This window comes from Limanda limanda, chromosome 9, assembly GCF_963576545.1.
Source record: "Limanda limanda chromosome 9, fLimLim1.1, whole genome shotgun sequence".
Classification (NCBI taxonomy): domain Eukaryota; kingdom Metazoa; phylum Chordata; class Actinopteri; order Pleuronectiformes; family Pleuronectidae; genus Limanda; species Limanda limanda.
In genome coordinates this window covers 27,751,277-27,776,392 of record NC_083644.1, presented here as the reverse complement: position 1 = coordinate 27,776,392, position 25,116 = coordinate 27,751,277, and the positions used below count along the sequence as shown (strand labels likewise).

At 39.7% G+C, this 25,116-nt stretch overlaps 2 protein-coding genes across 2 annotated transcripts in view; both read left to right on the top strand.

The window, feature by feature from the left end:
- mcf2l2 (MCF.2 cell line derived transforming sequence-like 2) overlaps nt 1-5,588 on the top strand; it is a 112,564-nt gene extending 106,976 nt beyond the window's left edge. The window contains exons 34-35 of the mRNA XM_061077777.1: nt 895-968; nt 2,985-5,588. Coding sequence (XP_060933760.1) covers nt 895-968; nt 2,985-3,076 — 166 coding nt within the window. The 3' untranslated portion in view covers nt 3,077-5,588. The remainder of the gene's footprint in view (nt 1-894; nt 969-2,984) is intronic.
- Nucleotides 5,589-13,857: 8,269 nt separating this feature from the next.
- ect2 (epithelial cell transforming 2) overlaps nt 13,858-25,116 on the top strand; it is a 36,809-nt gene continuing 25,550 nt past the window's right edge. The window contains exons 1-6 of the mRNA XM_061078391.1: nt 13,858-13,912; nt 14,628-14,794; nt 16,169-16,248; nt 18,878-18,970; nt 21,216-21,398; nt 23,584-23,673. Coding sequence (XP_060934374.1) covers nt 14,662-14,794; nt 16,169-16,248; nt 18,878-18,970; nt 21,216-21,398; nt 23,584-23,673 — 579 coding nt within the window. The 5' untranslated portion in view covers nt 13,858-13,912; nt 14,628-14,661. The remainder of the gene's footprint in view (nt 13,913-14,627; nt 14,795-16,168; nt 16,249-18,877; nt 18,971-21,215; nt 21,399-23,583; nt 23,674-25,116) is intronic.

Here is a 25,116-nt window from a genome sequence, read left to right as displayed (position 1 = left end):
GATGGTGAACATGGACTCAATCAGAGTATTTATATAAAATATGAGTTATGTACAGCGGAATGGTGTGGGAGGTGGCAACTCTGAACTGATATACATGTGTAGGGGGTTGAATTATAGATTTATGTATTTGTACGGCAGCTCATAAGCTAAACACTTGGGCTCTCTGAGTGTGTGTGTGTGTGTGTGTGTGTGCATGTGTGTGGTCATTGTTAGGATGGCTTTTCTACCTGATGTTGAGTTACTCTAATCGACAATCCTCACCATCCAAATGAGCAACCGCTCGTGAAGGTTCATTTAAGCTTCTTTTAAAATTTACTTTGTTTTCTCAAATATATATTACTATTTGTACTATAAAACATCCACAACACTGGTTCTTCTGTCAACCTCTGCAGAATGAAATTAATTATCAGTTTCAGCTTGAGATGTTAATATTTTTAACAGTGTGGGAAAGATGAAAAACTAATTCTTTGCCAAACCTTCAAGGTTTCTCTTGGTTGACTGTTTCCCCAAACCAGCTGAAACAGCTGCCAGTGGCACAACACTGGACAGACACTATTTGATTCACTGAACAAATTGTGTGTTACCAAGCTGCTGAATAAAACCTGATTGAGAATCTGTGAAACCCCTGTTGATATAGATTAATTTGATGGAAACTGTCTCAGTTGTTCTGGGGGTTTACAACCACTTGAATGACTTGTGCAATGACCTACGCGTTGGTGGTATACTGTGAAATCTGTCATCAGCCTCCATCTTACTCACTGTATTTTACTGTTGTTGCAAACTTCATATCCAAATCCTACAGTGAGTGTATGGGAGCAGTAAGATGAAGTGTTTCCTGTTTTGTCCTTTTCTCTTGTGAGCGAGTGAAGACCCTCCCCTGTACTGTGTTTCTAGGCTAGTGAAGAACCTTTTAACAGAGGAGACAGTGCTGGCTCCGTCCAGTACACTGCACACAGCACCTGAACGAGGTCACTCATTTCTGACCGCCTTGCTGTAACACTTTCATTTGCCAAGCCACTCCACCCATCCATTACTTTACTCCAACGTGGTCATTTGCTCCCTCGCTCTCTCACTCGGCAGTTGGGCCATGTGCCCAGGGATTGGTTGGGCTTGGGTGAGCCACTGCTCTGGGAGAGGGAGGGACGGTTGGATAGGGTTCAGGTTGGATGGAAGGATGGAGCGGATGGGGACGGAGGAGCTTTGGCTTGTTGAGTTGAATAATCAGAGCATGATGTCACTGATTGAAGCAAATTCCCCTTATTACACTCTCCCATGAATTCTCTCTCTCTCTCTCTCTCTCTCTCTCTCTCTCTCTCTCTCTCTCTCTCTCTCTCTCTCTCTCTCTCTCTCTTGCTCTCCCTCTCTCTACCTCTCTCTCTCTCTTGAAGACTTGAATTATATGAAATTAATGATGTTCTGGTTTTATCATCAGTACATCAGATGGCTGCATTATAAAGGACAGGGCAACTCAACTAAGACCTCCACGGGGGTCTTAAGAAACATCCAGTCGCCAAACATAGAGCTCTGTTGCTTTTGTTGAGGGAGCTGAGGGTGAACATTATGTTTTGAAGAAAACGCCATCGTAAGTCATGTTTATGGCAAAATCAATTTATTTATTATCTATTAGTAAAAGAGAAAAACATGGTATTGCTTTGGTACATCGGATGCAGGTCTATCAACTTTTCACCCCTTGAGTTACAGTTAAGTTACTCTGTGAGGACGTCATTAAAGACACCCATCAGCTAGGAATTTATAGTCAGCTAAAATATGTCTTGAACCTGTGGCTCAATATACACAAACCTTTTATATCACTTTGGAGGATAAATGAGTCTCAGTACCCTGTTGATGAATTCTACTACTTCATGCAGGACAGCCACTCCTAGGCTCTGTGCTCTCTCTGCCTCTCCCTTCTCCTGACTTCCTTGTCCCCTCTGTTCTGTTCTTCATCCGTCTCTTAACCATTTACCCCCTCTCATGCCGGTTAGACGGCTGGTCCTTGAAATGTTTGTCATGGCCACGCTTGTTTTGTTGCGGCACTCTCTCCACTCCAGCCTGTTTGAATCAACTATCCCCTCCGCTCTCCTCACCTGATCGCCTTTTCTCTTCCTTTAACCTCCTTCTTATTCTGAGTTTTATCTTGTTTGGTTCTGGCTTTTTTTTGTGTGAGGAGGAGGACAGAATTACACGCTCTAGCAGTTACCCTCCAGTATTTTAGTTAAGTGGAACCCTTTTGCAACAAGACCACTTGACCTGTCTGTAGTGATTGCCAATATCTTCCTTCGCTATAAATCTTTTAGCACTTTACTGGCTGACAGAAACTGAATGCCTCACTTTTACAGTATACAAGAAAACTGAGTACATCCCTGGTTAATTTCAATAAAATGTAACATAATTACAAATCCTGTTCTCTGACTCTTTAAACTTTTAACTAACAAAAGTCTGTGCATCTTCCATTAGTGATATCTCGTTCTTTTGTTTTTTAATTGTTCGTATTTCCACCTTTATTGTCATGTTGGTACATCCCTGTCATGCTTGGACTCTGGGCTTTCTCTGTTTGGAAATAATAACAAAATCATATTTAAAACATTCATTATTAAAGACCGTGTCTTACATAAATGGAGAGGCTTATCAATGTCTAAAGATCAAATACACTTCAGTTCAATTTTGAAATAATACAGTTATTATAAGATGACCCTTTTAAATTTAAATTATTTAACTATTAAGTGATACTGCACAGGGGTGTACTCAGTTTTATTGCTTGCTGGATGTGTGTCATATACTGTACGCTTCATTGTTTGGTTGGTTTTATTGGCTCATGAGTGCGGGCTGTGCATCCTTGTCTGATCGCCACAGTTTGTCCATATATTGCTTTCCCCTTTTTCCCTGCATATTATTTTAAAGTATTTGAGTAATATACCTTGTATAATAAGATGCTAAATTAAATTTGAAGTTGAAGCTGACGTGAATTATTCTTGTTTTTTCAGATATCTTCAGTGAACTGTGTACAGCAGCTCTCTCCGACTCAGATGAAAATGAAGCCAGTACGTGTGGAACTGTGTCTCAGGACAGCAGCTAAACATGGCTGACTATTGTTGTTCATAACGCTGGATGACAAACATTTGATGTTTCACAAACATGACTGATAACTCTATAACTACAGTTTTTAAACTGTAATTTCTTAAGCTGGACTTGAAATGTCAATGACTATTAGCTTTTTTCAAAACATGTGGTCTACAAATATGGCCTGTTGTTGTTTTTAAACCAACGTTTTTCAAGCTTCTCAGCGAAGTCTCCAAAAAATCTGGAACCGTAACAGGCCTGAATGTGACCACGGGGAAGCCATACAAGTATTTGAGATCAACCAGCTGTTGTCTCTGGGGCCTGAAGACTGACGGACATGGACACTGAAATTTACAGCCAAATGTGGATGAATTCTGATTAAATACTGTAAAAAAAATACAGTGGCTGGGCTGGATACCTGAATTGTCAGATTCCATTTTTGACTTTTATAACAGGAAAACGTGATCACCTCCATGTGCTGGTTGTGAGGAGGCCTTGGCATGATGCCCTGTTTTGCTGCTACACTGCGCTTATGCAAATCTCTTAGAGACCAGGTTCTGCCTCTGCTGCCTCGCTTCATCTGCTTCATCAGACCCTCCACAGCCGCTGCAGTCTCCAGAAGAAACTACAAGTTGTCCTGCTTGCCTTTCTTCACTGGGTAGTCCCTAGTAGATATATTGCCATTAAGTTACATCAGATGTTGTATATTATCTCAATGCACCCTATCTCACACCCTGTACATTTGCAAATGATCTATATAAATTGCTCAAAGAAGTTGAAAGACATCACCATTTTATATAGGCATTTACAATCCAGATATTCTTCTTGGTTTACTATGTCTGGAGAGAACTTGTAATATATCCTGTTTGTTTGTTTTTAGACATTCTGGGTCAAAACTGTCTTATAAAGTTGACCATGCTTTCATGTTAGCAGATACGTGATAAGACATCAATCAGATATGGGGTTACATTGCAATTCAGTTGGTTCTGGCAACCTGACTTATGTATATCACATGTGAACTTTCTTGCTGTGTTTTAGTCTATACACAGCTGTTGATAAATAAAACTCTATGTTTTTTCTGTGTATAGACATAAACAAGTCCCTAACTTTGTTTATCTGCCTTCTGGTGCCAAGCAAGGTACTGTGATGCTTGAGGACAGCTTGCCCAAAGCATCCAGAAACAAGGTTGATGAGAGTGGACGCACCAAAACAACCAAAACAATGAGCTAAAATTGTCTATAATGATACACAGTCATTTAACACTCTGTTTAGTCAAATGTATTGATTGGTGTAGCTTGCTACAGTCTGTCAAAGGTGCATCAATTGAAAAATGTAATTTCCTTTACTAGCCAATGAGAGCTAAATTACATTGCAGCAGAAATAAATCCATCATAATGTGTTTTCCAGTTTATCTTTACACATATATGGTGAATCACAGACGGAAGAAGCCAAATGGCTTTTGATGAATTAAGCGTAACTGCAGAACATCAATTCTGTAGATGGATTGGGTGTTTTTGTAAATCATGTGTCAGGAAACAGATTGATTTCTCTGAGAGGTTATTCTACTTGGACTCATCTGCCCATATTGGGGTTTTCACTTTTTAAGCACATGCTATGCTGTATGTTGTGAGAAACATCTGGAAATGTTGTTTTTTTTGCAAACAGTACCCGGGTTGTTTCCTAACATCAGCAGGTGAAATAGCACTGCACACTGAATGCCAGGAGGGCATTGTAGTAAATGTGTGAAGATCAACTTGTATAACTGCTGTATCATTCTCAGAGGCTTTACAATATTGTATTTCTACTGATGGACATAATTGTGCGGACTATTCACTGATAAATCCAAAACAGCACTATGCACTGTATTCACAAACAGATGAAGCATGACATGTTGCAGGAAGGAGCCCTAAGGTTTCATGTGTGTAAATGTGTAGATAAGACCTGTTTCGATTTGCAGACTGTAAGTAATTAGAAAAAAGAAAGAGGAAACTGAAAGGATGTAAAAAATGATAAATATTCACCTAGTGATTGAATACATGTCAGAATGTAAGACTTAGTTACTCTGGAGGAAAGTTACAGTTAAGTCAGAGTTGAAATTACCCTGACCTTCATAAGCAAGTAAAGATGGATGGATGGATGGATGGTTTATTGATTTGAAAGGTGGATAATGGATGGATGGATTGATGGATGGATGGATTTGTGGATGGGGGAATGGATGCATCAATGTTGCAAATGGTGGGTGGGTTTATGGATTGATGGTTGGATACCTCGGTAGACTTGTGGTTGGAAGGATGGATGGATGGATCAAAAGAAGGTCAGCAATATAAAGATTTGAATATCCCCCGGTTACCAGAGGGCAGAAATCTATAACACTTCATACACATTAATATTAGTCCCGTTGTGAAGTCACACTCTCTTGAACATACTGTATATTATCGTCATCATGCGTTTATTGAAAAATGTTGTATCTTTGTAAAGAAAATATTTCAGTTGAAATGCATCCTGCAATTTTATTGCCATTAAACAAAACTATAGAATGTATCAAATCTGTATATTATATATCTTTCATTGTAATGGACATATTGCTTCATTGTGATAATATGTATTGACAATATGAAGTTTGTCCCTGTGTTTTTTGTAAGCTTAAACTCGTATGCTCGTATGCTAAAAATGTAAGAATTAACACAGAGGTGCTTGTTGTAGAACTTAAAATTGAGATCACCGTTCTATGTTGGAAAGGAAAATTCCTGTCACATCCACCTACAATAAAATACCATCCTTTGCCCCACAATCCAATAGCCGGACGAGCAAATACGTGTACATAAAAGCAAAAGTAGGTTTCAGATCAGGAAAAGAGAAACATCGGAAATAGTATTATGTGAAAGCTTTTTCCTTTTCATTATCTTTATACATTTCTGCCGTTATGTCTTTGTTTGCACTGGAGGACCAGCACCCCCCTCAATAACAGTGCTATAAAGAAATGCTCAAAGTTTGACCTGGTCTTTTTAATTTACTAACATCAGCACAGGCTGCTCTTCGTGATTGTTTGTTAGTTTTTGGACTCAAAGCAACCCACAGCTTATACCCCAGCAGGTATCATGGATACAAATGTTGATATTGTGAACACAATTACTAAACTCTGAAATTACTGAACTGTGCATACACTTTATGTCACAAACACAAAAACAAAGAGACCATTAATAATCTGTCACCCCCATTAAACATATTTTCGGCATGTTTTGATGACAGTTTTGGTCAAATCTCTAAGTATATCCATGACTGTCCACCCAAGCAGTCCATATACATACACTTATAGCATTGCATTGAAGTGACTGATAACAGCTACTAAGTACTGAAGTAGTTTAGCGACTACATAAAGAGTGTTGAGGGAACATGGACAAATGAGTGTTGAAGAAAACTGCTGTTTTATTTTGAATGTTTGATCTTCAACACCATGACATACAACATCCGTACATTGCATCCAGTCTAAAAAAGTGTACAAATCACTCCCGCTTCAACTTTGATCAGTTTGCCTTTGTTGCATATAACAGAGATCATTGTGATGAGTAATGTTTGATAATATAACCAACTGAATAAATGACCACTGCAACTGAACTTTTTCTCTGCTTAAATAAAATTCAGGGATAATTAATGGGCACAGATTACTATTATACTCAGAGCTTAGTCTCCAGGCTCTGCACCTCCTAATGACTATGTGGTACAACTGGAGGATGCTCATGATCCATGTTCAGCAGAGATACAATGAAGTTCCTCAAGTTCAGTATTGGGAACTGTTCCAAGGATTTGCATCATTCGTCTGGTGTACCTGCTGGAATACTGTTATGTAATGTGTTCAATAGGTAATCTCTCATCAGTCCCAGCTACGTCAAAAAACAGAAGTAGAGCGAAGACTACATCATTAGACTGGCAGTCAATATTTTCCAGTCATCAAACATTTGTGGTCGCCAATATAGGTCAATGCACTGCAACACTTAAGAGAAGTCAAGGACACATCTTCTTGAATTTGACCTCACATGATGCAGGTAGCACAGACGACAACAGAATTATTTCGAGGGGAAACAAAATAGTGATACTGATACATATTTCATACAAACAGTGACATGTAGGGACGTGGAGTGTTTCACATGATGGGTAGTTGAAGGCAAAATGTGATGGCAAGGTTATCAGCTATCTGCAATAATATTCAAATCATGCTGATAAAATAAGCTAAACAAATCCAACTCAATGGCGAGAATACAACGTCAGTAACTTTAAAAGTCAGAACAATGAGCAAGTCGGGTTCATCGCTTTACTGAAGTGCATTGAGCTCTCTCAGCAACCATAAGCACTTGATCTTAAAACATCTATCTCCGCATTGACCTTGACTTTCTCTGTGAGTCTGCTGTCATTGTAAAAGCATGAGCAGGAGAACAGCAAGCTTTTCACTTATGTTGTAACTGCACATAACAAGCACAGACCCTGAGACTGAGAGATAACAAAGCACAGTGCGAACAGAGGAGATGAGATGAGATGCTCTTCCAACACCTTGCTGTACTCTCTGCCCCACACAAGACTCGTGGGTGATGGGTTTTCAAACGAGATGCTATTTAAATCGGTGTTGGTAGGCGGTGAATACACGCTGTCAGAGAGAAATCACAACATTTTATTTCAAGATCATTTGCATTAAAATGTATGTAATTATTGTAAGTTAGGAAGTAAAATAGGAGGGGAACTGTCTGTCTCTTTATGCCGCAGACATGGCTGTCAAAGTGGTAAGTGCATGGCTTTTTCTTACATTGATGTGTGTGATGAAATACAGGCTTGCAGTATTTCTGTTATTTTGTCAGTGACTTTATTCGTTTAACACTTTTCAAAACAAATAACAAATAAGTGCTTTACAACATACAGTATGAAGTTCAGAGAGTAAAACAATAAAGATAAAGATACAGATTTCAAACGTATAGACATCATGCAATAAAAGCTGGTAACTGATTCTGCTAGTCTGTCTCTTCTGGGGGAGCAGGCCGAGGCAGATTGTGGCTGGCATGGAGGTCCTGGGAGCAAGGAGACAAAATTTTAGATTAGCAAACAAAAGATTCACTGGAAACTACAAGAAAGAGGGGCGGCGGGTTCAGCAAGTTTAGCTCCTACTGAGGTGTTGTTGGCAATAAGTGGCTAGCGTTGTTATACTGCAGGTGATGGGTGGATTGGAGTCTAGTGTGGGGGGTTGAGCAGGAAATAGGGTCAGTGAAGCACACACACAAACACACACACACACACACACACACACACACACACACACACACACACACACACACACACAAACACTAGGAAAACCCATCATGACATGTTGCCCCTGATAAGACAAAGAGGGGAGTTCAATTTGCCTAAATTTTCAATTTATTGACAGTATTAAGATAAGAACCATGTAAAACATTGAATCAAGAACGTTCAAGTTCGAGTGTGTAATGGTCGTTAAGAGTTCTGAATAATGTGATCATGATAAGAGCAAAACAACAAACTGTTACAGCTAACATAAAGCCACACCAAAGTAGCCTGGTCTCGTGTTAAAAGTTTTATATTTGATCTGTTTCTTGCATCTTCATCAACTAAAATGTGTCATTATGGCATGGTGCCTCTTTGCTGATTTCCACAGCTTTGCCTTTTATGGGTGTTTCAACATATTGGCTATGGATTCAAAACCTGCATAAAGAAAGGAGGACAACAGATTATTGAATGTACATGAAGAGAATCAGTTGCTTTTAAAACCACTTCTGCCGCTGACTTTCTGAAGTGTTTGACCTACTGCAAGGAGTTATCACACACACAAAAAAAAGTTTAATTACAATTAAGGAATAAGTGCTCTGCACTTGCTGGAAAGCATCTGGGTGGGGATGAAAGAATTCCAGGACTGCAGCAGAAATAAACATAAAGGTGGCAGAAATGGATGAAATCACCACCTCAGGGCAAAACACATTGCATCTATCTAGACCTATTTGTAATTTCCACAGGCAAATTTACACTTTAAAAAAATGTTTTACCCTCTTTGAAGTTTTCCTGATCATATCGACAGCTAGTTAATGTCCGCCTACTTTCTTAACAGATAACATTAGTCAGTTTAAAAGGTTGACTCACTCAGAAGTGATGTCAGATAAACTATAAATTCAACTATGAATAATTTAGATGTTTTGCATACTCCTCATTGATGTCAGTGTCAGGTGTAGCCTTCAAATGCAAGACATTTTTTTTATGGATATAGTCTGTTAGAAGTGCAAAGTTTAAACCGAGTCAGACAGTCGGACAGATTGAGATTTAAACCTCTGCAAGGTTCAAGGTGTCTTTATTGTCCCCGAGGTGCAATTTGTTGCACAGCCAGCAGAACAGTCACATAGCCAGAGGACATAAATAAAACATAAAAACCAAATGCACAGTTAATACTTAAAACTCTCATGTTAGGGTGTTTTAAAGGCTAGTGAGAGCAAGGACAAATTAGTTCCTACATCTGTTTGTCCTGCATCCAGGTAAGATACATCTGTGGCCTGGCGGTAAGATGTGGAACTCAAAAAACAGGGGGTGACTGGTATCAGCCAGAATCAACCTGCCCTTCCTCAAGGACATGCCCTTGTGCAGGTTAGGGAGGTAATTTATGGTGGTGCCTGATATTTTGCTGCTTACTCTGACAAGAAACTCTGCAAAGGCTTTGTTGGTATAGGTCAGTGCAAAATAAATGTAAGTATAATTACATAAATGTATGTATATAACAAATGTATAGGAATACGCAAATAAAAAACCCACTTTGTAATAAACCGTAGCCTCCTTCACATACAAGGCTGACCAGGGCTTGATTTACCCTTTTTCAACAATAACCAGTAGTTTTCGAAAAAAAATTGTATGGATTTTTGAAACATGCGCCAGGTATTAACTCACTTTTGTATTAAAATTGCACTACTTTAAAATAACTTTATGGAGATTTGACAGTTTTATCATGGAAGCTTTAAGAGGAAAAAAGTTCATCCTGTCATTTGTACTTCTCCGACGACTATCCGTCTAAAAACAATTCCCCGCCAAACCCATAGGTGGCGCAACGGAAGACGAGCTCAGAGAAGCCTACCCCATTTGGGAAGAAGAAGTCCACGTGTCTCTGTTGACATGTTAGCTTGCGTCCCACACACTGAACCATGGCAACTAACAGATCTAAATAAAGTGACACCCAGCGTGTCAAGATGCTGATGTAATCGTTTCTTAGCGCAGCGGTTCCCCGGTCTTGTTTCCGAACTGTGTTGCTGATTCCACAGCTTGAATCTGCTTGAGGCTACATGTAGCTAGAAGCTACCCGGACCTAGCTCCCCCCCAGCTTCCACACACAGTCAGCAGGGACTCCCGGCACTAACTACTACCCAGTGTTTGCTTCTAACCTGACGGTATTATAGAAACAGTGTCATGATAGAAGTGGAATTAAAGTCGTGACGGCGGGTTCTTGCACTGTTACCACCGCAGTTAGCATGGTGGCTAGCCTAGCCCGCTAGCGCCGTTTTGAAAGCTCGTTATAACCGTATGTGACCGTGCACACATGCCCTCAGTGCTCTAACGAGCCACCGTCAGCCGGACAACTCCGCTGGCTTAACACACACGTCACATTAATCGTAGAATCATAGTTGTGTTCGTGTTTGTTGCTACAAGTAAACAGAAAGTTTGAGGTCCGGAAATACGGAAATGACGTCATACGGAAATTATGTCGTTCGCGGACCAATCACAGCCAAGAGCGGTCCGTCGGGTCTCCAAAATGAAGACGGATAGTTAGAAAAATCAGACGTGTACGAAAAGCTGTCGGGGGCGCTCGGAGAGGACGTTTCACGACGGATAGGGCGGTCTTATCTGTCCGTAATAGAAATAACGGAGAGGCATAAATTGGCCTTTAGAGGTCTACACCATAAAGGCATCGCCAAACATGGCTCATAGTTATTCAATACAAAACGAGTTAGTGAAAGAATTTTCCCTGGTTGGTTTTCTAACTTTTTGGTGGCCTGTTAACATCTCAAGAGTGCGTTGTCTCCCTCTACCTTTGTTTCTATTCATATCTGTGTGTGTTTGGTGACTGAGCATCAAAGAGCAGAGAGCACTGAGCTAGAAATATAAAGGTTTGAGGAAGTAGGAAGTATAGAGAGGTAAACCTGGACAGAAGGAAGATTTGGTCTTGACAAAGCTTTGTACCGCACAGTGAAGCTCCTGAGGGCTGAATACAGAAAGACAGACAGAGATTGTGTGTTTGCGTGTGTCAGTATGTATGACTGGAGGAGGTGTCCAACTGCCCCAGGAATATGACGAGCATACTAAGGATTTCACAACAAAAGTCACCCCAGAAAAAGAAAATTGCTTGTGTTCACCATCCTCCAGAATGCATGCTGCTTCCCGAAGGGCAGCCGTTTGTGTGTGTCTGTAATGTGTATACCTGCTTTCGTGGGACAGATTGTTGTATTTCTGTTGTTTAGCCAACTACTTAAGCACAGAAATACAAGGTAAATTATCCAAATTCGAGCCAGTTGATTCATCCTCATGCAGCTACAGTAAGTTAAGACTCGGGTTTGGCCTGAGTTTTATGACTTAATTAGTCAAAGTCATGTGAGTACCGTATTCTGATGTGACAGATGATTGTGTATTTAATAGTAATAGTATTTAGTCCATTTAATATATTTTCCTAAACCAGTCAGTGGGTAACAACCATGTAGCTTTCAAGGACCATGTTGGTATAATAATAATAATAATAATAATAATAATAATAATAATAATAATAATAATAATAATAATAATAATAATACTGTATACTGATAATACCCCATTAGACCGGGAATTGATAATTACGGCCCGAGCACTGACCTGACAGGTGAGGCCCTATTGAAATTGTAAGGATTATTATTATTATTATTATTATTATTATTATTATTATTATTATTATTATTATTATTATTATTCAGGCAAATGAATTGGCTTTTTGAGGGCTTTACCATGCTCAATTTCTTACCAAAATTTGCAGAAAGTAAGAAAGTGGTGAAATGTACGCATTCTGGAGGAATTTTCAATGGGCCTCGCAAAATGTCTCAACAGTGCCCCCCGAGACCCCCGGAACGTGTTCACATTGACCGATCTTCACAAAAATTGGAAAAAGGTGCAATTGGAAAAACGCCACAGGAAGCCTGCTATTTTGCATTTAGTGGCCATTTTGGCCATATTACACATTTTTAGTTATTATTGTTATCTTCATTCTGTTCTCATTGGGGTGGATCTCAGAATGCAGAATTAGGATGTTGCGGCTGGCAATAATCAGCGATGTCTTAGGCTACAGGAGGATATGTATGATTTTCTTGAGGGACCACAGAGGTCATGTAGAACACTTATGCCACAATGCTATATGCTTTGACAAATGTACAGTTCTAAGCACGTCAGTTCCCAAGTGACATTTGAATTCATCAGCACATTCATCTCGAATGACCTCTCGTTCTCATATAGTTTTATGTGCAAATAAATGTTTATTTCTGTTCATAAAGACCAAATCTGATTTTGACTTTGACTTTGAATTAAAAACTCTTCTATACTAAACTCTATTCTAAAAACACTTTTGATATTTGCTCTGTATTTATATATTTGTATTTTCTATTCTAGATGACCACTCAAAGTTAGTTATATACAACTGGACCTAATGTTAGTGAACAATGCTGTTGCTGCCAATGTAAGAGTGCTTATTGTAGTTCTAAGCCATGCACATAGGACAACAAAAATGAGAAAAATTTAAATCTTAAGTGCAGCATAGCATAATAGGGGTGTATGATCAATATGCCAGATTCTGCGTCAGATATCTGTAATAATACTGACCTTGGAATCGGCCATATTGTGATTGATTGATTGATTTTCAGTGGTGCTGATATTTTTAATAACTTCTCTGTGAAGTATAGTCCTAACCCAGGAAGCGTGTCTTTGTATGTTTAATTTTAACCCTTGCACACAGATGTCATTAACTAAGTCAGGTCAGTTGTTTTTGGCAGGAAAATGACATTTAAATTTTGTGGATCAAAAAATTACGGCAACAGAATAAAAAGCAGTATTTTCTTTGCATTCATTAAATATGCTTTCTTTGAGAGGAATAATATAAACCTTTAAGTTGCATTGTACAGCTGGAAAATATCATTATTTTTTTATATCCATAGACTGTCCGTAGTCATGTTGTTTATTTACTTTACTTATTTAGACAGAACTCAAATAGAATAAAACATATTTTCAAATTATAAATAACTTGTTGTTGCTCTGTCGAAAGATATAGTGTTTAATATTCCGACAGCAAGTGAAGGTTGCAAGTCTCGTCAGAAAAGCAGTGAGCATCGAGATTTGAATGAACGCACCAATCAGCGGCCTCGCAGGGCGGAAGCCGCCAGCTCTCCTTCACTGTTGACCAATCAGCGCGCGGCAGCGTTGTTTTCCTTGCTTTTTGAATTGAGCTGGACCAGCAGGCTGATACCGTCTCTGGGCGATTATGAAGTTGATAGCTATCTGCGGACTAAAGCTGCCACACTTCGAGAATTTTGCCTATTTTCACATATAAAGAACAGCATGTGTTGATACGAGCTTGAGAGTTAACGGAGACATGTTACTTTCTTGGTGAGGAGAGTTTGGGACCGAAGAGGAATTACCAGGAACTGTTCTTGGTGTTGTGGACTTACTAGCCCGGTAGCTAGCTGCGTTAGCTTGAGAGATAGTTCACTTTGACTGGCTAAGCAGCCGGTTGATATCCGAAAGCTCCGTTTTCTGGTTCTTTTCCGTGTTTTCAACTAGTTCTCTTAAGTAGTGTCCACTAAAACAAGCGGTGAGTTTGGTCTACTTCGAGTTTCTTTCTCTTGCACAATACAAACCACATGACGTTAGTTAACTTCTGGTCGTGTAAGTAAAGGAATGTGGTGCCACTGTTCAAGCAGCTAACGCTAACTGGCCGTGAGATTAGGTTTAACCGAATTTTTCTGCTGTCCTATAAGTTTTGTTTCATATCACGGAAACACTAGGTGAACACGAGAGCAGGAAAAGTGACGTTGGCTATAACTTCATATCACTAAACTTAATTAGTTAAAGTTTTTGAATGAATTATGCTTCTTTAACGTTGCAACTGTCTCTTTTAGTCATAACCATCAATATGGATACATATGTTGCCAACACTGAGATTTGTACTGTGGTGAATACCACTTATCTGCTGCTACTTTCCATTGGGCCTGGCAGATACAGTTTCAAGGCTGCTGTTATGTAAACAACCCAACATATTAAAAAGTTTCAGAAACTTACTTTTCATCCACATCGCCTACTTTTCACGAAAGTTATCACAGTTCACAAACATGTTGCTTTCTCTCCAGTTGAATTGTCAAACTCGGGCAGCATTTGCATTTGAAGTCTTGCCAATTGTTTTTTGCCTTTGGTTTGACAGTTGTCACCCTTCTCCTTTTTTCCTTGTTGCTATTCTTTCTCCCTCCTCTCTACCTCACATTGTTCTCCCCCTGTGTCTCCCTCTGTTCGTTCCCTGTAACTTTTGATAGTTTGGACAGTTTGGTGCCTCCTTAGGTTCCTGCCATGGCTGACAGCAGCATAGTGACTTTAGGGACAGCCCGGAGCCTGTTGGTGGATTCTTCGGTCTATGATTCGAGGATCGGCGAAACTACCAAGGACCATGTATTTCTTGGCATGGCATCTGAAGATGGGGAAGGTCAGTCTGCAACGGCGCAATTTTTTTTTTCTTCTCCTATCTCTCATTCTCTCTAATCTCTAAATTCCCAAACTAAAGTGCTGCTGTGGTTTATATATAAAGAAGATATACCATGTGTGACCTTCGGTGTCAGTGAAGGTGATCCCTGCAGGTGATTGTGCCACTAAAAATACGTTATTCAACTAATTCTTGACTTCTACAGTACATATTTAGACATGCACTCAGTTTCCAGTTAATTGGATAGAAGCTAATACTACAAAAACTAATTCCTACGTTTACAAAAGTTATGTCCAATTTTATAGGAATGGTTTTCAACTTCTATGATTGACTACAACATAGCACATGTGTGTCTTTGTGCAGTTCAGCATGAGAAGCAGTTTTGGTTTGGTTGACCTGATTAAATCTTTAATCTTTGAGCCAGGATTCTTTGAGGGTGACACATTTACTCATTGGTTATTTTCCAGGAGCCACTCCTCCAGCTAAGGAGGGGTGTAATACTGTGGAATGTAATGATAGCACTGAAGAACTTTGAAAATTCAATTTTAAGAACATAGTTTGTTTTCATAAAGTGGTGAAAGATCACTTAATTGAACGTCTGGGTAATAATACTGATATTTTTTCACACAACATAAATACATACTCACAAGCTCGACAAACAATAAATGTCTTCAGACACATCTACAGTCATTTAAGTAATGGGTCATTCATTTGGACTTTAGTTTGAAGATTACAAAAATATATAAGAATGACTTAGGTGCAGATGAGTTCACATCCATTTAGGCTCAACACAGACAAGGTACTTTTTTTGTTTTTGTTTTGTGAAATTGGCCGACCACTAAATAATGTGATTCTGTGCCTCCAAAAATATTGTTGCAGTACATGTATTGTTTTGCTCTTATAACTCTACCTACAGTGACCCTTATATAGATTCACTGGTGATGGTATGAAACAATGAGAATGTATTTGTGAAGTTCAAAGTATTTTTAATACTCTAGTAGCAGTAGCTAATATGTTATTTCCAAATATCCTCTGTTTTTATTTTGGAGTTGAAATCAGTTCTCATGTTCTCCTAAAGGGATTATACTGAATGTTGGCCTCCTCTGTTACTTGTATATTAATAACCTAATTTCTATGCAGTCCTCTTTTTCTCTTGCTCTTAATCAATTATATAGTGTATTGGCTGACTGGTGCCACTGCCTGTCGGTTAGAATGAGAAAACTCATCACCTCCCAGAGATGACATGCTTCTTGATTTGTCTCTTTTCCAGTTCTTCTTTTCCTCCACTGTGGTCCACTGGCTTCTATTAAGGCATGAGTGTATATTATTACATTCCTTCTCCTCCATGTTCACTCTGTCCCTCTGTTGCTCCCTCAGATATGCTGCCAAAAGTGGAGACGAGGGTTGTTCTTGTGGGAGAAGCAGGCAGAAATGGAGCACTGGTCAAAGCACTGCAGGTACAGCATTCCTCTATTAACCCTGACAGTCCACTGGGGTTCACTGGTTCCTATTAAGGTGACAAACGTTACTGGCTTTCTTGATTTGATAAGTAGGCCATGGAAACTCTGTTTTGAAGGGCACGCTGATGCTTCTGGGTTAAAACAGTGAATAGATGAAAACCTTAGCTTCTGTTCATTGTTGAAGTTGCTCCAATTACCTGTAAGTGTTAAGAGTCTGAGCTAGTATGACAGGATACACAATACCTAAATATCATTTATCCACCTTCATTGAAGAAATGAAAATACGACTAATTTTAACAGTTGAAAGAATGAATCCTGTTATTGAATTTGAATTATTTTTATTATACGTTATCATGCAAACATTACTGAGAAAGTAATGTGCCACTGACTATTTGGTTTATTGTATTTTAAAGCATTATTTCATCCCTGGTTGAAAATTGTGTTCATACCATATGATTTCAGTTTCTCTCATGTCATTTTTGAAGATATATTATTCCTTTTGGCTGTTGCATGGATAGAATACAACTAGTTCTACTTGGTGCTGTTATTTAAAAGAGAAAAAAATATTCCCTAACACAATCATATCGTTTGAAAGGAGTGGCATCATGTCACAAGTTGTTGCGCTGTTCAGTCCAAAGTAGCTGAGCTACTGACTGGATGCCAAGATTTGTTCCATCCTTAAACCAAATTTCATCAAAATCCATTCAATAGTTTTTGCGTAAACCTTCTGAAAAACACAAAATGATTAGGGGAAAATATATCATCCCTGGTGGAGGTAACCAGTGACTATGTGACTTTTTTCAATTTCATGTTTAAGTAATTCCACACAGATATTGTTTGCTGCCAGAAGTGTGTTGAGACTCAAGTCTCAACCCAAGTTACAGTTACATGTTTCAGGGAAAAGAACGATTGTTCGTCAAGTGATGGATCTGGGAAGTTGTTGTGTTTGGTTAAACAGCTTCAGTTATGTTTGTTACTAAAAGAAAGTAAAGCTATGTTTCTTTTCTAAACTATGTGTGTGTTATTGAGATTGAGTTAAGGTCGAAATATGCTACTCCGACTCCGTTGCACGCGGACGGATGCACGGATCCCATGGACTGTTTTTCATTTATGCTTCTCTGAAGGCTGGGTGCTGAAAACAATTCACAGCCAGAATAGAAGGTGGCACAACCGAAGACGAGCATAGAGAAGCCTACCTCATTTGTATGTAGAAGAAGTCCATGTTTGTTTATTTACCTCCTCCCGGCTTTCCTTATACACAGTGAACGATGGCAACTAACAGACAAAGGCTGTTGATGGAGCTGGAGCTGCTTGACATGGAAAAAGACTTGTTTGTAACTTATTTTATGAAACAAGTTTGAGGTCTGGAAATGTGACATTCCGGAAATTGCGTCGCGCGGAAATGATGTCATTAGCGGACCAATCACAGCCAAGGGCTGTCCCGAGGCTCTCAGAAATGCCCACGGATAGTTAGAAAAATCAGAGGTGCACGAAAAGGTCTCTGAGGTGCTCAGAGAGGGCGTTTCTCTGTCCGTGTCAGTCAAAACGGAGAAGCATATATCGGCCTTTAGAGAGACACCCTTTCCTCCAATCCTTTTCCCTCTCTCTCTCACACACACACACCTCCTGCTCGTCTATGGAGATGAGGCATGTTTATACAAGGGGTCCTGGTGTAATGTTTAGCACCCTGCACAGCTGTAATCACCTACACTATTAAAATGCAGCTTCTGCATAGAATTTGCGTTCTTACCTCTCCAAATGTCTGCTAACAGACTAGACTCCCTGGGATTCTCTTACAATTGTCCTCTTTTATATGTAACTAATTTCAATAATATTTTTTCCTCCTTTTTTTTAACAGAGCCAAGATTTTGAAACCTGCAGTTTGTTTTTGGTTTTCACAAGGATATTCATATGTCAATCAGATGTGTTTGTGTCTGCTCCATTGAGCAACATCTAGTTTTGTGTCTTTGAGTAGTACCACGTGAAGGTGATTTGGAGGTGTGGCAGCCGACTAAGTGCTGCTGGAATGACTTCCTTGCCAGGTCTCCTAAGTCTTGTCAATTCTGAAGGCTTCCTGCTTAAATCATCTATTTCTCCCTGCCAATCTGCAGCACAGCCACATCCAAAGACATCTGCCGACAGCTCCATCAGAGTGCTCCCGATTGTCTGCCTGACCGCCCACCGCCATCACTCAGTCAACCCACAGAAAAAGAGGGGCCCCCCCCTACAATTTCTTCACGTCCCCTTTCCGTTCGGTTTTCTTCTCTGCCTCCTCCCTCCCAACGGCTTTGAACTTTTATATACATTTTTAACGGAAACTTCTCCCCAGTCTACCCCCCTGGAGCCTGATAGTTGTTTGAAGTCACTGTCTTTACACTTTGCAAGGACAAGGGCTCCACCCCTTCTCATACTCACCACCCACTCCCCTTCATCCCTATACTCACACATCCTCTCTTCTGTCGTCATGTGAGGTTGATTTGTATGAATTTGTCTCCAGCTTTCTTATTTTAGTCTTTCTTTGTTTCTCATTTTCCCCCTATCTTCTCTTGCTCATCCATTTTTTCGTTCTGCTCTTCTTTCAAATGACAGTGTTTAACATCCACTTCCTGCTGGTTGGTTTTTACAGGCTGTCAGAGTAATGGAGGTACCAGTGGTAAAGATAAGAGAAGGCGAGGCGGGCGCTGAGGAGAAAGTGATGATAAAATCTATAGTCAATATGGTACAGTACAGTCTCTGTCTCTTCGAATGACTGTCACTTTGATGGGAACTTTGGGAGGTGCTGCATGAGTCTTAATTCCTACTGGGTGCTCACTGAATCATTGTGCATGGCCAACTCACAGATGGAAAATAAATTTTTTGGTGAATATTAAAAAATGTGATGTGATACTTTATATGTGGACGGCTCTTTAACAGAGATTTGCACTCATGTCAAGGGAAATTACTAGGCTGAGCAGTAATATGAAGAAAAAGCTCTATTTAGCATCATGGTATTTAAAAAGTGCTAATCTCCAGCTGTTATAGTTAGAATTGTAAGTATAACCCAGAAAAAAGCTATTTGCACACAAAATATCTCATTAGACCGACCTTGAAATGGGATCAGTGGCAGTGCATCTAAGAAGCTTTGGTTTTTGAGTTACATCTTCTCTTAAAGAAATTGTTTGCCTATTGGGTTTTTGCTTAATATGTACATTTTTATTTTTCTGAGAGTGACACAACAAGATCAATAATGATTTCATACCTTGCAGAACTGGAGTCAGGATGTGGTGAGCTTAGCTACCCTAGAAGCGGAGGGAACAGCTAGGTTTGCTTAGTCTAGAGTTAAACAACACCTCAAAAACGTTCTGCTTTACACATCATTGTCTTTTTTTGAAAGTAATGATTTGTAATTTCAGAAGTGTAGTGTATTTGAACTAGAGTTTCCCGCTAAAGCATAGATTGCCAGATTTTGTTATCAAAATCTGGCAACCTCCATACTCCTGCTGTGCCTGAGTGCAACCCCACGATTGTCTGGGATGGCTGTAGAATTGGGAGTCTCTATTTTAAAGTTTCTAGCAATTTGATTCTGTACAAATTGGTTGAGACCCGTGATTCGTCCTTCAGGTGTTTCAAGGCCATCTCCTATTTCCTTAAATAGCCAAATGCTCTTTGGGATTATTGCTGTTGGAAAGGCAGATTCTCAAGGCCGTAATAAAGAACATTTCTCTGCAGTTGGAAGGATCGCTTCCTGGTCTCAAGATAGACATTTCTATTTGTAGATAGACTTGAACAAGAGTTAAGTTATTTCGTATTAAGCTGTATAAATAGTGCGTTTGTGAACTGTGGACCCACAAAAGCTGTGTTCATCTGTTTAAGGCTTTTACAAAAGGGAATACGCATCCTGACCCCAGCTCCGAATTTAAGACTCAGACATATTTGTATTGATCTTATCATCTCCTCTTTAGAAACAAGGCATAAAAGTGTGCCTCCCAAAATGTTTAACTATTCCTCTAACACAGAGTTGTCTGAAGAAATTTGTATCCTAACAGTGCAATAACAAATGTTGTTCTAACTGTGTTTTGTTTGTGTGTACGCTTTACTCTGCGTATGACTCTCCCGTTCTTCTGCCTTTTGTCCTGTGTAACCTACTGGAACTTCTGTTAGCTTTATAGGTTGTTGTGTACTCAGGTTTACAGGTAGCATGAGTCATTTCACCTTCTCAGCTCTGCCTCCTCTACAAACAAGCAGCTTGTTTGTGATTTAATGTTTGCTCATTGAATCAGAGCAGAGTTGTTTGAATCTGTGGCTTTGGAATTATTGTTTTCATGTAGCAGCCCTGAGCGTTTTGCAGTGAAAGACAATATTATGCTCATGTGTAAAAGGGATTGTGCACTGCAGTGCTTTCTACAACCAATTATCTTGGTGCATTGATAGGAACAAATAATCTCACAATATAACATTGAAAGTCTTTCAATCAGCAATCCTGCGGAAAACACCAAAATTAACCACAAATTGTTTTTTACTAAAGTATTGTCTGTGGTTTTTGAAACCAGATAAATATTGTTTTCCTGGCAAAAGTACAGTGTCCAACTGCTACGGGTAAATACAATTTTGCAGCTCCATAATACCATATTTTGGACAATGAACGAAGTCACTGGGTAAAAAGCTTCACATGTCACATTTAGAGTTATTTCCTCACTCAGTAGGTTTCATTAACTCAACACTGTGTCAGTGTTACGGTTGAACAATAAATGTAATCCAAATTGCAAATTTTGCCAATTGCAATATCAAGATGAAATTGAAATTGAAAGCTTTGAAATTTAAACTACTGTACACATACGAGTATGCAAAGGGTTGTTGGAAAATTGGAGATTGAATTAACTAATAATTAACAAACAGCCATACTAACCAGGCTAACTTGAGTACTGTCTCTCTTGTCATGTTCAGATTGATTGTGGGCTTAAAATATTGTTGTTCTTTCTCTCCAGGACATCAACATCCCGTGCATAATGTCGGAGAATGTCCAGGAGTTTGGAGATGAGGAGGGCACCGATTTTGAGACAGTGTTTGTCCTCACAGACTTTGATTCCCCGGACTACAGCTACCTCTATAAACGTGACAACCGCATTATTGGGCCTCCTGTTGTGCTGCACTGTGCTGCGAAGGAAGAAGTAAGTCGTTGACTCGCAACAGATTTATTTTAGGCAAAGGATCGGGGGGAATGAAATCTGCGTCTAACTAGATTCACCAGCGCAGAACTGCAGTGGGGGCTGGAGCAGTTAGCTCCAGCCCCCACTGCCCAAAGCCCACTGCCCAAAGCCCATAGCTCCGGTTAGCTCCGCGCTAGCGCCGCGGTTAGCTCCGGTTAGCTCCGCGCTAGCGCCGCGAAGACGAACATGCGCACACACACACAGTTCGAGGAAGATAAAAAAAAGTGCACATGAGAGGACGGAAAGAGTGGAGTTGCCTGCATGGTAGTGCTGACTGACGTGCAGTGGTCACTGGTGAGGGAGACGCTGGCAGCTTGCTCGACAAGCTGAATTTTCTTCCGCACACCGGAAGTAAACAAAGTTGCATTAACTGCGTTAAAATATTTTATCGCATTAATCTCGGGCACAATAATCTCATAGATTAAAGGCCAATTCATGCCTCTCCGTTTTTTCTATTACGGACAGATAAGACCGCCCTATCCGTCGTGAAACGCCCTCTCCGAGCGCCTCGGAGTGCTTTTCGTACACCTCTGATTTTTCTAACTATCCGTGTTTATTTCGGAGACCCCACAGACAGCTCTTGGCTGTGATTGACAGCGAACGACATAATTTCCGTATGACGTCATTTCCGTATTTCCGGACCTCAAACTTCCTGTTTACTTCCCTGTAGCAACAAACACGAACACAACTATGATTCTACGATTAATGTGACGTGTGTGTTAAGCCAGCGGAGTTGTCCGGCTGACGGTGGCTCGTTAGAGCACTGACGGCATGTGTGCACGGTCACATACGGTAATAACGAGCTTTCAAAACGGCGCTAGCGGGCTAGGCTGGCGGGCTAGCCACCATGCTAACTGCGGTGGTAACAGTGCAAAAACCCGCTGTCACGACTTTAATTCCACTTCTATCATGACACTGTTTCTATAATACCGTCAGGTTAGAAGCAAACACTGGATAGTAGTAGTTAGTGCCGGGAGTCCCTGCTGACTGTGTGTGGAAGCTGGGGGGGAGCTAGCTCCGTGTAGCTTCTAGCTACATGTAGCCTCAAGCAGATTCAAGCTGTGGAATCAGCAACACAGTTCGGAAACAAGACTGGGGAACCGCTGCGCTAAGAAACGATAACATCAGCATTTTGACTCGCTGGGTGTCACTTTATTTAGTTCTGTTAGTTGCCATGGTTCAGTGTGTGGGAGGCAAGCTAACAGAGGTAAACAGAGACACGTGGACTTCTTCTTCCCAAATGGGGTAGGCTTCTCTGAGCTCGTCTTCCGTTGCGCCACCTATGGGTTTGGCGGTGATTTTTTTTCGACGTACAGTGGTCGGATTAGTAAAAATCAAACAGACTCTTCGCCCCCCGTGGAGCCCTCTCCGAGAAACGGATACGTAGTAGCATACTGGAGCCTTAACGCTTTAACTTTGACAGCCCTACTCTGAAGTAATTAAATTGATACAAACATGGTAAATGCAGCATTTCCTCCACCTTGTTCAAATTTTTTAACCAGGAATTCTTATTTGAAATGAACAGCTTAACTCGGCAATTATCAGTTCAGGTAAATATGTTGTCTGCTTGTTGTGTGGAGAGCACCCACCAAAGTCCAACCATAGAAGATTGATTTTTAAAAAGCAGGGTGCAGAAACACAGAGAAGGTATTATTACTCTGAACTGGATGATGAGCGCTACCTGTCCCTGCTGTGCTGTCACATGGGATGCTAATGTTGAACACCAGCAGTGTGTCCTGAGTGTCTGCTATCAATATGATGGCACTCAGCAAATTTGTCAGCAGAAGACAGCTCTGTAATGTCACTGCGTTTAGATCGTATTGCAGAGCATCATAAGTCTGTAAATCTCTCGAGACCAGGGGATGTGGGGTTTGGCTATTTTGCAGTCTTTCACCTTGGCAAACATTTATCCGACAAAAAAGTATTGTATGTCATGGTCCAATTTTTTTTCTTATTCTTCCCCTATTCTGGATTGAATTGATTATCATCCAGATTCTTTTGATAATCTGTCATAGCTGTGAAACTATAATTAACATGTCTTACCAAAAAAAGTAAAGACATGTACAATTCAATTTTTAGATGTACTTTTAAACTTAATTCAAAATTCTTCTTGCTCTGAATTTCGCTTTTGTTTTTCCCCCCACAGCCTCTACAGTTTTCATGTCGTCCTCTCTACTCCACCACCATGCTTAACCTGTCACTGTGTTTCACCGGCTTCAGGAACAAAGAGGAAATGGTGAGTTTATGAATTTACCATCATGAACATTTTACAGAGGAATGATAACATAGGCACTTCATTTTTTTTTAATTCTATGATAAAAAGATCTGGGCTCTTAACAACACTCTGTCTTTTAAATCGTGTGGGTGTAGTGAACATTCAAGAGTTCATTACAGAGATAAATAGCCATGGCTGATGTATTGAAAGTAATCTGTAATTGCAGATTTAATGTATATACATTCCATACTGCTAGTCCATTAGGTTCACAGATCCAAAAAAATGCAATCAAATATAGCAGTCATGAAATTATTTAAACTGATGAAAGGTATAATCAAAATGCTTTATAATAATAAGAATTTCTGTTATGTCCTGGGAGAGGTGACTTTTATTTTATGTTAAAATCTATGAGGCAGATAACGATTTGTGAATATGGGCTATACAAATACATTTTGATTGATTTTATATTTTGTCCACCTAATTTATATCAAAAGGTCTAATCCTAGAAACACCACCTGATACAGCTCAACACAATTCAACAGCTCTGCCAACTACAGTAATCAAAATGACAATACAGTTGATCCCTCTGCAAAACAGTTTCATCAACAACTTAATGTTAAAACGTTTGTAGAGGGAGAAACGTGTGTGTGTGTGTGTGTGTGTTTTAATAGTTACATTTATAAACAATGTACATCATAAGTAGTAAGTTTTTCCATTACATTGTTAACATTTAAATATGTCAGGTCAAGAAAGACTGTATTTATTTTTTTTTAGAAAAACATGTATTTTTTCAGGAAATGGTTTTTAAGTTCAACTTAAAATGTCAGGAGATACATTGTACATTGTTGTTGTGTACATTACTATTAAAAATGCACCTAATAAAGTGAGTGTTGGCAAAACCGGTTGTCATTTTTATATTGAGGCGACGGGGGTGTTGTCGGCAGCTCCTGAATGTAACTTGTAATCTAACTTAGTTACTTTTAAAATCAAGTAACTTGTAATCTAACTAAGTTACTTTTTCAAAGTAACTGTGGCAACACTGGGCCTAGAAATAGTCATGAAAATTGGCTGTCCACCAACGGTCCCTGTCAGACCTGTAGTTTTTTCCCTTCCGCTTTGCTACAAGGAAAAAAACTAATATTTGTATTGTGTTATCACATAGTCACCATGTCGTTCACTGTTTTTGTCAGGAAAAATGTTTGCCTTCCTACCCACGTGTGAAAGTTCGTCCAAAACCTGTTCCCCTCATCACTATTTGGCAGAGGCACCTTTGCTGCATCCTAGGTTTAGTGTCATCTAAGACAATTGTTTTTGGTTAATCAAGCCAGAAAGTTTTTTCTCCCTAGAGAAGAACGATAATGGTCCAGCCAGATCAGGTGGTCTAATAATGCAATACTGCATTCAACATGACAGAGCTTGACAGAATCTGCAAAGGAGAATGGCATAGAATTCCCAAAGCTTGGG